Source organism: Piliocolobus tephrosceles, chromosome 11, assembly GCF_002776525.5.
Source record: "Piliocolobus tephrosceles isolate RC106 chromosome 11, ASM277652v3, whole genome shotgun sequence".
NCBI classification, from domain to species: Eukaryota; Metazoa; Chordata; class Mammalia; order Primates; family Cercopithecidae; genus Piliocolobus; species Piliocolobus tephrosceles.
In genome coordinates this window covers 102,607,601-102,621,411 of record NC_045444.1, presented here as the reverse complement: position 1 = coordinate 102,621,411, position 13,811 = coordinate 102,607,601, and the positions used below count along the sequence as shown (strand labels likewise).

Below are 13,811 nucleotides of genomic sequence, written 5' to 3'. Positions count from 1 at the left end.
TCCTGCTGTCATCAACTGAATCCAGGACGGGAATATTCCTTTCTCCTTCAACCATGGTCTAGCCCTCACCTTCCTCAGCATAAGTCAGCTCTCTTGTCAGCTTCCCCAATTTACCTTAATCCAATCTCTGCCTTCCAATTCCTTTGGCCTAAGATTCAGAAGTACATTTTTTATATTTTCTGTATTTTAATTATTCTTTACTAATTTCACAGTATAACCTCTTTATCTGACCCCTATGCTCCCTTTAATTATGAAATTTTTGAGAAATGTGGCACTAGAACACTTCTTCTCTAACAATGTTATTATAGAGTTCACACAAGCTCTCCTACTATTTTGATACAGAAAATGAAGAAAGTGTTATTTACATACAATACAGGAGAAAACCCTGAAAAAATATAAAAGAGGCATCTGGCGGGGGCAACGGTACACACCTGTAGTCCCATCTACTCAGAAGGCTGAGGTGGGAGGAATGCTTGAGCCCAGGAGTTAAAGACCACCCTAGGAACCTTTTTTTTTTCTTTTTTTTTTAAAGACAGGGTCTCACTCTGTCGCCCAGGCTGGAGTACAGGGGCGTGATCTCGGCTCACGCCAACCTCCGCCTCCCAGGTTCAAGCAATTCTCCCACCTCAACCTCCTGAGTAGCTGGGATTACAGGCGTGTGCTACCATGCCCAGCTAATTTTTGCATTTTTTGGTAGAGAAAGGATTTCACCATGTTAGCCAGGCTGGTCTTGAATTCCTGACCTCAAGTGACGCGCCTGCCTCAGCTTCCCAAAGTGCTGGGATTACAGGAGTGAACCACCGCACAACGGCCAAGAACTTGTCTTTACAAAAATTTTTTAAAATTAGCAAGGCATGGTGGCATGTGCCTGCAATCCCAGCTGTTCAGGAGACTGAGGTGGGAAGAGTGCTTGAGCACAGGAGTTTGAGGCTACAGTGAGCTATGATCACAACACTGCATTCCAGCATGGGCAACCCGCCTTCCTGTATTTTTTTGTTTAAGTAACCTTTTTCCAGAAAAAAGAAAAGAAAGTAAACATTTTAACTTTATTTTTCTTTTTAAGAGCTCAGAATACTTTTACCTTTTGAAGTAAGAGAGGAAGATGTTATTCTTCCATTAAATAGAGCAAATGGGGCCTTTAGAGAATAAAGACATTTACTTAGGACTGGCCAATGACTGTAACTTTGCACTGAGCTCTCTTTCATTTAAAAGAAATAAGACTTGTTCATTCTTCCTCTCTCACCTGAAATAATCTCTGAAATCGAGGATTTGGGATTTTGGTGGTTGGAAACAAGTCTTCAAGGGTGTCTGTCTTCTCATCTTTCTTTGCCAAGCTCATGGAGTCAATCAAAGCATCAACAGCATTCAACTGTGCCTCTTAAAGATAGAGAAGCAGAAAGAAAAAGTATTATTTTCATTATTCTCCATGAAAACAAATGCTTTCTATGTAGAGCTATCCACAGCAATATCGGTAGGTTATACAGTCCTGGCCCTGACAAAGTATTCTCTAGCTATGCACGCATTTAACTCAAGTCTTGGTTTTCTTATCCATGAAAAGATCGATTTAGAGTGATTGATTGATTAGGTTCCAGTTCTACCATTCAGTGAGCCTTTGACAACAGAGTATCAGATCAAAAGCAAGAGAGTTTGTTTCAGAGGAATACAGCCATATAAAAACCAATCCCTATATGGAGATTGGAACAAAATATTTAGTATTCATTGAGCTAATATTTTAAAAACTAGTAATTAGTTAAAGAAGAAAAACATTAAAAAGAAAAAATCTCTCTGGTAATGAAGCATAAGCAGTTTAAGGACTTTAATATAACTTTTATCAGAGTACAGTACCTTAACAGGAAGATACCACTGGATCAGGGTGAGCTGATTCCTTCACAATCTACCAAGGCAGAATAAGCTCTCTCCTCTCTCAATGCCTCCATGAAACTAATCACACCTGTGTACATGTCTTATCCTACTCCATTCAAACTCTCAAGCTCCATGAAAGCAGAAATATGACATCCTCTTTCCTTAGGTCTCTCCTAATACTAATGGAAAATAAGTGCTCCTCAATAAAAATCTACTCAGTCAATAAAAATGGCACAGCCCAAAGCAATATGGATGAAAGGCAATGCTCCCAAAGATACTTCTGCCTAAACTACTGTGTGTAACTTTCATTTTGCTGATTAATACAGCAGTTCAGCTGTTGAACCTGAGGCACTATTTTTGGAACATCCAGTCACCAGGCAAACGGTGGAAGAGAGTAAGCAGTTTCTAAAAAGTACATTATACTTCTATGCTTCACCTTTTCAAATATCCCTTTTGTACAGCTACAACAAAATAAAAGAGCATACAGATATTTATCATGAGATATTTCTTTTCTACCTGTTTATGGACTTTTCAGGGGAGGTTTTAGGCAATGGCACAGCCAACACCATCTTGAACCTGCTAATTCAAGGCCCTACCAGCAACAGGTAGGAGGCAGAGCGTGTGTATGTGAACATTCAGTGATTTTTCACCTACTACTACAAGGTAGTAGGAGGCCAGATCATCCTGGCATTGCATCCCTACATAGACATCTACTGGGAAATACACGAAATAACTTTAATGGTCCATTTTTCCAATGGAGAAAATGTAAACAAATGCTAACTCACAGAAAATAGATAACAGAAGATATTTAATGTTTTAGATCCTGAGTGATTTATGTCGATGAAATAAACTATTAACAAAGTGGGTTTTTAAAAATATTCTGGGCTGGAAGTGATGGCTCATGCCCATAATTCCAACACTTTGGGAGGCTGACATGTGAGGACTGTTTGAGCCCAAGAGTTTAAGACCAGTTTTGACAACATAGTGAGATTCCATCTCTACAAACAATTTTAAAAATTAGCCAGCCACGGTGGTGCATACCTGTAGTCCCAATTATTTGAGAGGCCGAGGAGGGAGGATTGCTGGAGCCAGAACTGGCTGTGCCCCCACCCAAATCCCAACTTGAATTGTATCTCCCAGAATTCCCGCATGTTGTGGGAGAGACCTGGGGGAGGTAAACAAATCAGAGGGGCTGATCTTTCTCATGCTATTCTGATGATAGTGAATAAGTCTCTAGATTTATTCACTTCAGATCTGATGGGTTTATCAGGGGTTTCTACTTTTGCTTCTTCCTCATTTTCTTTTGCCACCACCATGTAAGAAGTGCCTTTCGCCTTTTGCTTTCCGCCAAGATTCTGAGGCCTCCCCAGCCTCTTTTTCTTCCCAGTATGTCTTTATCAGCAGAGTGAAAACAAACTAATGCACAGGGAGTTTCAGCTAGGATCATGCCAGTGCCCTCCATCCAGGTGACAGAGTGAGACCCTGTATCAAATAAGTAAGTAATTAAATTAAATATTCTACTCATTTTAAGTTTTGGAATTATCAAGAAGTAGAGACAGGGTAATACTGTAACACAGTGGCAACTTCCATACAATCAGGTCCATGCCTGCCTCCACCGTGATGCAGACAGACTCATTTGTAGAAGGAAGGTAAAGATACAGGCCCTAGGGAAGCAACTGATTCTTGGCCTGTTGACAGCACACTACTTCCAAAGGGTCTAGCCAAAATAACAAGAATTGAGTTCCGAGACCCACCTCACAATTCCCTAATCCTGCACTGACAGAGATAGTATATTTAAACTTGTAAACTAAAACATCTACGCATCATTTGTTGTTCTTTTTGGTATGTTTTCTACTTCTGCCCCCTATTATATTTTATTACAACTGTTTTAAATGATAGACTCTCTGAAAGACTGGACCTGTGGCTGTAAGAATCATTCTGTATAGGACCCTGACATTTGCAGCCAGATGCTCAATAAGGGCCTTTCATACCAAGTCTGAAGTAACTCCTAAAAGCCAGAAATAAGAAAAAATGAGACGTGGACTGTTGGTGCAAACTACAAAAACGGGGCAAAGAGAAAAGTTAATCTTCAGCACTGTCACTTTTCATTTCAAAGCTACATCAGACTTTACATAGAACACTGAAATCACAGGTTTGATACTACTTAGATTCACTTCAGCAGGGGCAAACTCTGCTCACAACTAGAGATGGACATCCATTACCATCAAGTTTTCCCCTAGATACATGCTCCAAGGCAAAAACTGGACAGTGTTGGATGAGTTTAGGGCAAACCTATCCCTACTATTGGAAAAACACCAAGTAAACCACCTTCATCATTACTGTGTGTAAATGTATGATTGGAAATCCAACTAACTGAACCCTGTAAATACCTGGCCCCAACCAATAACTAGCAGACAGGTGATTTCCCAAGAACAGTGTGTGTAGAGTAAATGAGTGATCTAAATGAAAACAAACTCACCAGTGGGAGCATATTTCTTACTGTTTTTCAAGGATGAAAACATGTATTGCCGCAAGTCTTCCATGAAAGGCAGCTGCACATATACTAAACACTAATGAGAAAGAAAGGGGGTCAATGCAGAAATGATCAAAGTAATGAAAAAATATAAAACTGATCCCAAATTCTGTGAAAGTAGCATAACAGAAATATTTCAAACATCAGACAGCCCAATTCTGGCACATGAAAATTGAAGTGTTTTGACTTCTGCTATTGGCTGTTCACAATTGCAAACAGTATGAAGAATATTAAACATAAGAGAAATGCATAAAAGAAAGACTACTAAAGGATTGCTATAAATTGCATGACCAATACAACAAATGAGAAGACTGGGGTGCAGAAGATTGACCTGGATGTCAAGACATGTGCCTTCTCTTTCCAGTTCTGCCACAGTAAATTCTCTGAGACAGAGAAAACAGTCAGGAATTTAGAACTGTATTTTACACAAGAGAGCCCTAAATAAACTGTATCACAAGGATCACAACAAAATCACATCCTCAACCTGTATTCATAGTTCTCATTTGTAAAAATGGAGGTAATTTCTCTTTCTATTTGGTTCCAATAAGTCAAGAAGGATGAGAACCAAGAAAAGGCCATGGTGAACCTTTATGGATTAGATTATTTTAATCTAAAAAGATTTTCATAATACTTAGTAAAGAGACTCTTATAATACTTTATAATTAAAAGATTCTTATATTATCTTTATAATGTATACTTTTTCCTCCAACTGAAAGTGTGGTTCACAAACCAGTATCAGCACTTTTCGAGAGAAACGGAGAATCGGTGCCCTGCCCCAGAACTACAGAATCAGGATCTGCATTTTAACAAGACCCCCAAGTAATTACCATGAACATTAGCAGCTGAGAAACACTGCTTAGACTAAAGGAACTGAAGAAAAAAAAAACATTAAGACTTTGGGTTTTACCTCATAGTTATGCTTGATATGAGGAAAAGCCACACCAACTTGAGGATTAGCTCTTTTGTCATAAGCATATCGAACTATGGCCACCATGTCTAAATCATCCAAAGCATGAATCAGGGAGGAAAGTGCAACTGCTGCTGCCTGGTAAGAAACATGGATGTATTAACACATATTCAACATGTGAGAGTTTTCACAACAGAACTAAATACTTTACGACTGTTAACGCTTTCCTTCCATTTTATATTTTTTAGGTGCCCCCTTACTTTAAGGACGAACTGCACACATTTGCTTTCGATTACATTTACTGCAGCTCTTCTGGGACTAACCTCATTAACTAAATCCTATCTTACTGCTCCAACCTTCCTTCTCTAAATTTATCTTTACCCTAAAAATAAACTCGTCTCAGCCCTCCTAAACAAAATCTTTTGTCCCTCCCACTCCATAAATTGCTATCAGTATCTTTCCTGTCTTTACCTCTAAATTTCATAAAATAATAGGCACGCTGTTTCCACTGCTTAGTGCATAACTATTCTTCAGTCTAGTCCAGCTACTGCCCCCACTTCCTTACTAAAATTATCCTCTGAAGTCACCCATCACCTCCTAATTGCCAACTCCTTGGTTCCTGATTTTTTTGTTTGACAGTAGCATCTCACCATTCCGCTGTCTCTATACTTTCTCCTTCCTTGGCTTCAGAAACAGCATTCTCCTGATTGTTCTCTTTTCCCCAATTTGTAAATTCTACTTTAGGCCTTTCTCTCCTCCTCTCACTCTAAAACTCTACTTGGGGATTATTTCATCCAGTCCCACAAGTTGATGAATCAAAAATCTGTACATTCCTTTTTTTTTTTTGAGACAAAGTTTCGCGCTTGCTGCCCAGGCTGGAGTGCAATGGTGCGACCTTGGCTCACCGCAACCTCCGCCTCCCAGGTTCAAGCGATTTTCCTGCCTCAGCCTCCCAAGTAGCTGGGATTACAGGTATCCACCACCACACCTGGCTAATTTTTTTTTTCTGTAGAGACGGGGTTTCTCCATTTTGGTCAGGCTGGTCTCGAACTCCTGACCTCAGGAGATCTGCCCGCCTTGGCCTCCCAAAGTGCTGGGATTACAGGCATGAGCCACCGTGCCAGGCCTGTATATTCATTTTTAAAATTCTCCTAAGATCTAGACTTAGATTGCCTACTAGCTGGTGGATATTTCACACGGCATCCTCAGTTATCTCAAATTGTTCAGTATGAACGGTTCACATTCACCACGACAAGACAAAACCTAAACTTACTATCTTTCCCCCTCAATCTCCTCCTGGATTCCCGATTTCCATTAACGTCATTGCCCAATCAACCAAACTGGAAACCCCAGTCTTTGATAATGCCACCACACCCTTCTCATCTTTCACTTTTTTTTTTTTTGAGACAGTCTCACTCTGTCCCCCAGGCTGGATTGCAGTGGCACTATCTCGGCTCACTGCAGCTTCTATGTCCCACGTTCAAGCAATTTTTGTGCCTCAGCCTCCTGAGTAGCTGGAATTACAGGCATGCACCACCATGCCCAGCTAACTCTTTGTATTTTTAGTAGAGATGACGTTTTGCCATGTTGCCCACGTTGATCTCGAACTCCTGACCTCAAGTGATTCACCTGCCTCGGCCTCTCAAATTGCTGGGCCTCATCCCTCACCTTTTAAGTGTTCACGAAACTCTACCAATTCTACATCTACACTGTCTCTCAAATCTATCTCTTCCCTCACAGCCTCCTCTGTTCACAGAGTTCATCACGTCACTCCCTTCCAGTGGTTCCTCTATTCTGGCCTTACCAAGCTATCACTGATTGGGGGCAGGTCTCATACTTGGCCTTTGCTCATATCATTTCCTTCTAGTTAGAATGCCCCCTTACTAATCTCTGGCTCTCCAGCTTCTAACCTTTTCTCAAGGCTTAGTAAATTGATACCTTCTCCATTCCAGATTTACCTTAGTCAGTTCTCTCTCTCTCTCTGTAGAACTCCCCAAACACTATGTACTTTTCTCACTATCATGGTTAACCTTATCAAAGTTAAAAACCTATGACCTCTCAGCCATGCTGTTGTAAAAACAAAACAAACGAACAAAAAACCTATGACCCCCAAGACCTGGCCATTAGAATCCTGTACAGATTTCATAACAGAATCATTACTTTTTCAGTTCAGTTCAAAGGCTATTTTACTCAGTGCCTGTTCTTTGCCAGGCACTGTCTTGAGCCCTGTGAAAAAACAAAGATGAGTCCCTGACCTCACTTAAGTAATACATTCTTTACTAGCAGAAATGAGCTATGTAGGTATGTAGCAAATATGGAACATGTATGTTCTAATAGTTAAGTCCCATAAGAAAGGGCTAGATAAACACAATGAGAATCTGAGGAAGAGATTACTTTCAATTTGTTTGAAGTTTTTTTATTTATATGTCTTTGATAACACCAATTAGGATGTTTAAAAGAAGGAAGGGGCCAGGCATGGTGGCTCATGCCTGTAATCCCAACTTTTTGGGAGGCCGAGGGGGGCGGATCGCCTGAGGTCAGGAGTTCAAGACCAGCTTGGCCAACATGGTGAAACCCCGTCTCTATTATAAATATAAAAAGTAGCCGGGCGTGGTGGCGGGCGTCTGTAATCCCAGCTACTTGGGAGGCTGAGACAGGAGAATCACTTGAACTCAGGAGGCAGAGGTTGCAGTGAGCCGAGATCACCCCACTGTACTCCAGCCTGGGCTACAAAGAGCCAAACTCCGTATCAGAAAAAAAAAAAAAAGGAAGGATGGGGCTGTGAATGACTGCTACATGGTAAGACAGTACTACACCTGTGTGTAACTCAACTAAAGCTCCATTTCCTTCCTTTCTTTTCCCCCCTTGTTTTCTACACACAGTGCAAATCAGCACATAAAAGTATAGATTCTCAACACAAAAAATTATATGCTAATGACCAGAGAAAACTGTAAGAGGGAATTATCCAAAGAATCAGAATATTTGAGCTAAAAAACAACAGTATTGATCTAGTTTAGCAACCCACATGTGTATCTGAGTGATAAAGACTTTTCCTGTAAACTTACAGAAATGGGGATCTGACCATCTTACAAGAAAACAATCCAGTGAGGATAGTAATTCTTGTTGACAAAATAATTCTTCATCTTGAACAAAAACCATTACCTGCTGTTTCCAGTTCACCCCTCTGATATGAAGCAGAGTTTAATTTCTATTCTACAGGATAATTCTCCAAATGCACGAAGAGTGCTATTATGTCTGTCATCCCTCCTACACTTGCCTACCTACACAAGTCTCCTCCAGGCAATTTTTTTTTTAACTGGAAGTCCTCATATGACATTGTTTCCTTACTCCCTTGCTTATCTGATAAGCTCCAATCAGATATTCTCATTTTTTTACTACATCAAAAACTGACACTAGACAGTATCCCTTTGCCATTAGAAGACAAATTTTTTTTTCTTGAGTTACCTCAAAGTGATCCTATGATATACAGAAATTAGTGTTTGTATAAGGCCAGATTCAAATTATGCAATCCACAAGGCTGCCCTTAGCTAGCAAGTCTACATAATTACCCAACATGTGTGTGTCAACACAGCTTTGTGATTCCTCACTGCATACCCAGCAAGTCTCATGAAGTGATCAGATGTTCTTTGTGTAATGAAACAGTAAGTGGAAGTTAAAACTTCAGCAGAAGCCAGGAATGGTGGCGCACACCTACAGTCCCAGCTATCTGGGAAACAGAGGCAGGAGAATCGCTTGAGCCCAGGGGTTCCAGGCCAGCCTGGGAAACATAGTGAGACCGTGTCTCTTAAAAAAACAAAACAAAATAAAACTTAAGTAAGTTGTGGTTTGACAGTATATACCAGACTTCCATGATTCCCAACAGGATTTGACTCAAGAGAAATCCATGAACTAGGATTCTCAAACTTGAAGATTTATGTATGTTAATATTCTGCTCTAATAATTCATTCAGAACAGGGTAGAAGCCAAACATTTTCTTCCCTTAACTGTTCCTAGATAATAATGGCATACTCATTCACTACATCAGCAATCAGCTACCTTCTAGAGGTGAGGAGAAAAAGAGAACTAAGCTAGTTATACCACCACCCTACCCCCACCTCAACAAAAAATATTCTTCTACATCCAGTTTATTAATTGCAAATGCAAATACTTCAGGATCTTGGAAACCTGCTTAAGCTGCCTTAAACAGATAGTAGACTGCAAACTTCCAGTTAAAATCAACATCTCCAACAAAGTTAGTTCTGACTTGGAGATCAAATAGAAAATATTTACAGAAAGGACAGATGTGAGTGCAGAATGCAGCGGTCATGGGCTGTTAGCGAGAGCAAAACCAGCCTAAAAACAAAGTATCTTGGGGAGGCAGGAAAAGAGCGCTGAGAGAGGAATAGAGAAAAGACACATTTCCTCAATGACGAAAGCAGTCTAGTGAGTCACTGAAGTGCACATCCAGGATGCTTATGACAACACAAAATGTCAACCTGACCCCAACCCTCCTTAACAATTGACTGTGAAATTCCCATACCTAAATGCACTTGTTCAAAATGTTTTTAATACTTCCTTGGTCTCCATGTCCTTGGGTCTTGTGCCCATGCTAACACAAATTCATTTACCATATCTCCATTTTCAGTTAAAGATTACTGGATTTTCCCACTCCTATTGCAAGAATTCATGTCATTTTAAACTATAAAAGCCCCAAACAACTTGCTTTCACAGACTTACAATTCAATTCTGTAGCACTACCTCAAAGACCTGCTGCCAACTCACCTCATCATCTCTTGCTGCAAAGACCTTTAGAACTTGATTTCCCATGAAGAATCTTCTCTGAACCTACAAGAGAGGAAAAGAATTGGTTTTGATCCAAAATAAGTAACATGTATAACCATAACGCCACACATTGCTAAGAAATTCCATTCAAAATCCTCTTACTGAAAAACATTGATACTAAAAACATCTTATTACCTGAATTTTAATTCAATTCAACACAACAAATATCTGAGCATCTAGCATACATCCAACATTGAGTACTATAAACACAACAGTGAACAGAATATAATCTTGCCCTTGAGGCGCTTCGATAGATAAATATGAAATTAACTGCAGTGCAGTATTACAGTCCAGGTTACATGGTGCTATAAGAGCACATAAGGAGGGCAATAAGCCTGGTCATGAGGGATTAGGGAAGGTTTCTGCAAATAGTGACACGTAAGTCGAGATTTAAAAGGACAAAAAGGAACTAAGTCTGGGCACAAGCGTTCCAGAGAAAACAGTAAGAATCGAAGTCTGGAGTGCTGTAAAAGCATGGTACACTTGGAGAATAGCTCTTGGAGTAGTACAGGGCCACTGTGTGAGGGGAAAGGTGAAAAATTAGATTAGAGAGATTAGCAAAGATCAGATGATGAAGTCTCCTAAGAACAAAGCTAAGTGGTTTGCATTTCCTCCTAAGAGTAGCAATGAGGCACTGATGAACAGCAGAGGCCTGAATGAAGAATTAGAGGGGAAGGGCTGAAAGAGAAATTAAATCGAAAATGAGTACTGCATGTCTCTCCCCCCACCCGCTTAAATTAAATTAACTTATCTAGCACAGTATCAAGAGGGGTCAAGACAGCTCTACTAATATCAGATTAGAAAACGAGTATTGAAAGAGTTCTGAAAATCATAACCACCTGCACTTATCTACCAGGATGAACTTTGTCTCATCTATGAAATCTGGAGCCTGGGGTTGATTTGTAGGAACATGCCATGTGCTGTATTGGGCAATGTTTCTCACGTATCTTTTATGCCCTCTCACCTCTAGAGTTGAGACATTATGAGCACTTTCACCATAATACCAGCTCAAGAAGACTGAGTCTCAAAGGGATGAGGGTTAGGCCCATATAATTCAAATACCCTTCATCTCCACTTCCATTCCCCATTCAAAAACCATCCTATATTTTTAGTTTACTATGCTCATATAGATTTACTTAATGGCTCTGAACCTCAATTTCCTAATGTATAAAATACATACCACAGCAACATTAAACCCCAGACTACATTTCAGAAAGATTAAAAGTGAAATAAGGCCGGGCACAGTGGCTCACGCCTATAATCCCAGCTACTTTGGGAGGTTGAGTTGGATCACCTGAGGTCAGGAGTTCAAGACTAGCCTGATCAACATGAAGAAACCCATCTCTATTAAAAATACAAAATTAGCCAGGCGTGGTGGCACACGCCTGTAATCCCAGCTACTTGGGAGGCTAAAGCAGGAGAATCGCTTAAACGTGGGAGCCGGAGGTTGTGGTGAGCTGAGATCATGCCATTGCACTCCAGCCTGGGCAACAAGAGCGAAACTCCATCTCAAAAAAAAAAAAAAATAAGTGAAATAAATATACCTTACAAACAAAATGACCAATCAAAAGCACACCATTTCAAGTAACACCTAGGAAAAAGCTCATTCATTTTGTTCACAACTGTACCTGAGAAGATTTACAAAATCCCAAAACAGAGAAGCACTTCCCCTCTGATTTATATTTCATTTGTTCCTCATCCACTTTAGAGAAAGGAACTATATCACTTCCATAGCGGAACCCTGGAGAAAAAGGGAAGAGCATCTGTTAAGCATATGGGGCCTCCTTTTCTACAAGCTGAAATTAGCTCTATGCATACATTAACAATACACGCACATGCCAGACCAAGCCTCCATCTTCTATTCCCTGGAATCAGATTACTGCCCCTTGTGATGAACGGTGAAAAAGCAGCAACAGATACACAAACCACATATACAATATAGAGATGATTAAAATCTAATTACATTTTTTAAAGTAGCATATTTCGCAGTCTAGTTACCTTAATGATTACCCAGCCTAAAAGAAAACATCTGGCAAACATAACGTACTAGTTATCCTCCCAAGATAAACCGTGGTTGACTGAAGTACAGCATGACTTGTAAACATAAGAACGCATTATTCAGAAACCTAGAGACCTACAGAGAAAAATGCCAACAGGAAATTTTCAGCACAAAATGGTCTCAAAAACGCATGCTAGAGATATGCAATGCCTGACAGAAGCTAAAACTCTTCTGTTTGGATACATGTAATTGATAAGTTGTATATTTTTCTATATTTAAATTTCTTTTATTTCTGAGATTTAATTGTATTTTTTTCTTTTTAATTGCATAGGATATTTACATAAATATAGGCTTTTGGCTTCTTAGAAAAAAGAAAAAAAAAGTTCAACTTTGTTCTGTAGCCTGTATTCTATGGAAAATCACGCCCTTTCAATACACAGTATATGTTTTGTGGGAAGAAGGAGCATCAAAATCCAAGGATTCTGGCCTTGGATAAATGCAAAGGAAAAGCACATGCATCTTTACTCCAAGACACAATAAAACTTTCATATCCAGGGACAGATTCTGTGATCTAGTGTTAGTCTGTTGATGACATCTATTTTATTAAAAAGAAACACATTTTTAGGCCGGGCACGGTGGCTCACACCTGTAATCCTAGCACTTTAGGAGGCCAAGGCAGGTGGATCACAAGGTCAGGAGCGAGACCATCCTGGCTAACACAGTGAAACTCCGTCTCTACTAAAAATCCAAAAAAAATTAGCCAGACATGGTGGCACACGCCTGTAGTCCCAGCTACTCAGGAGGCTGAAGCAGGGGAATTGCCTGAACCCCGGAGGTGGAGGTTGCAGTGAGCTGAGATCGCACCACTGCACTCCAGCTTGGGTGACAGAGCAAGACTCCATCTCAAAAAAGAAACACATTTTTATTTCCATTTATGTCTTTTTTAAAAAGCTAGTGACAAAACCAAAAATTCCAACAAAAATTAACAGGGAAATGTATGGCACATGATTAACACTGGTACCTAAACCAAATGTTTGTCTTAACTTATCTCTGTCATCAGTCATCTTCTTACTTGAATCGTGTGAATTGTGTAACTTGTAACGAACGTTCTAACTAAAACTGTTTTATATTTTCTTGTTCATTTACTTAAAGGGCATATAACTACAACTTTTGTACACTGTATACTTACAACAGACTACAACATTTAACTATATTCCTTTGCACACATGTGTATACTGGTACCTTAGCTCAAGAAAAAAAAAAAACACACACACACACAAAAAAAAACCGCTAGCTGATTAGGGGCTGGAAATTGGAGGATAGGCAAAGGAAGTAAGCTGGTAACCGCAAAAAGGTACAGGAGAAAAGATTCACTTCTACGCTCTTTGAACCCAAGCAGTTTTTAACTCTTCCCTCTCCATTGCCCCAGCAATAAATTTCCTTTAAGATAACCAGGGATGCCTTCTTTGCTAACAACCAGAAGAACTGGCATTCATCCTCATCGCTAGATCCTTCTCCTTCCAATCCACCCTACAACCAGTTGTCATATTAATCTTCCTAAAACATAGCCCCAATGGTTTCTCAAAACTAGTAAGTGGCTCCACGTTGTTTTCAAGGTTATGCATAAACTCTTAGCCTATTATCCAAAGCCCTTCATTACTCAGTCC

General features: G+C 39.9%; 1 protein-coding gene across 1 annotated transcript in view; it reads right to left on the bottom strand.

Moving 5' to 3' along the window:
* Positions 1 to 13,811, bottom strand: part of XRCC5 (X-ray repair cross complementing 5) — a 95,768-nt gene that overhangs the window by 62,033 nt on the left and 19,924 nt on the right. The window contains exons 9-13 of the mRNA XM_023220586.3: positions 11,774 to 11,886; positions 10,086 to 10,148; positions 5,304 to 5,441; positions 4,343 to 4,433; positions 1,244 to 1,377 (exon numbers count right to left, since the gene is read on the bottom strand). Of these exons, the coding sequence (XP_023076354.1) occupies positions 1,244 to 1,377; positions 4,343 to 4,433; positions 5,304 to 5,441; positions 10,086 to 10,148; positions 11,774 to 11,886 (539 nt within the window). The remainder of the gene's footprint in view (positions 1 to 1,243; positions 1,378 to 4,342; positions 4,434 to 5,303; positions 5,442 to 10,085; positions 10,149 to 11,773; positions 11,887 to 13,811) is intronic.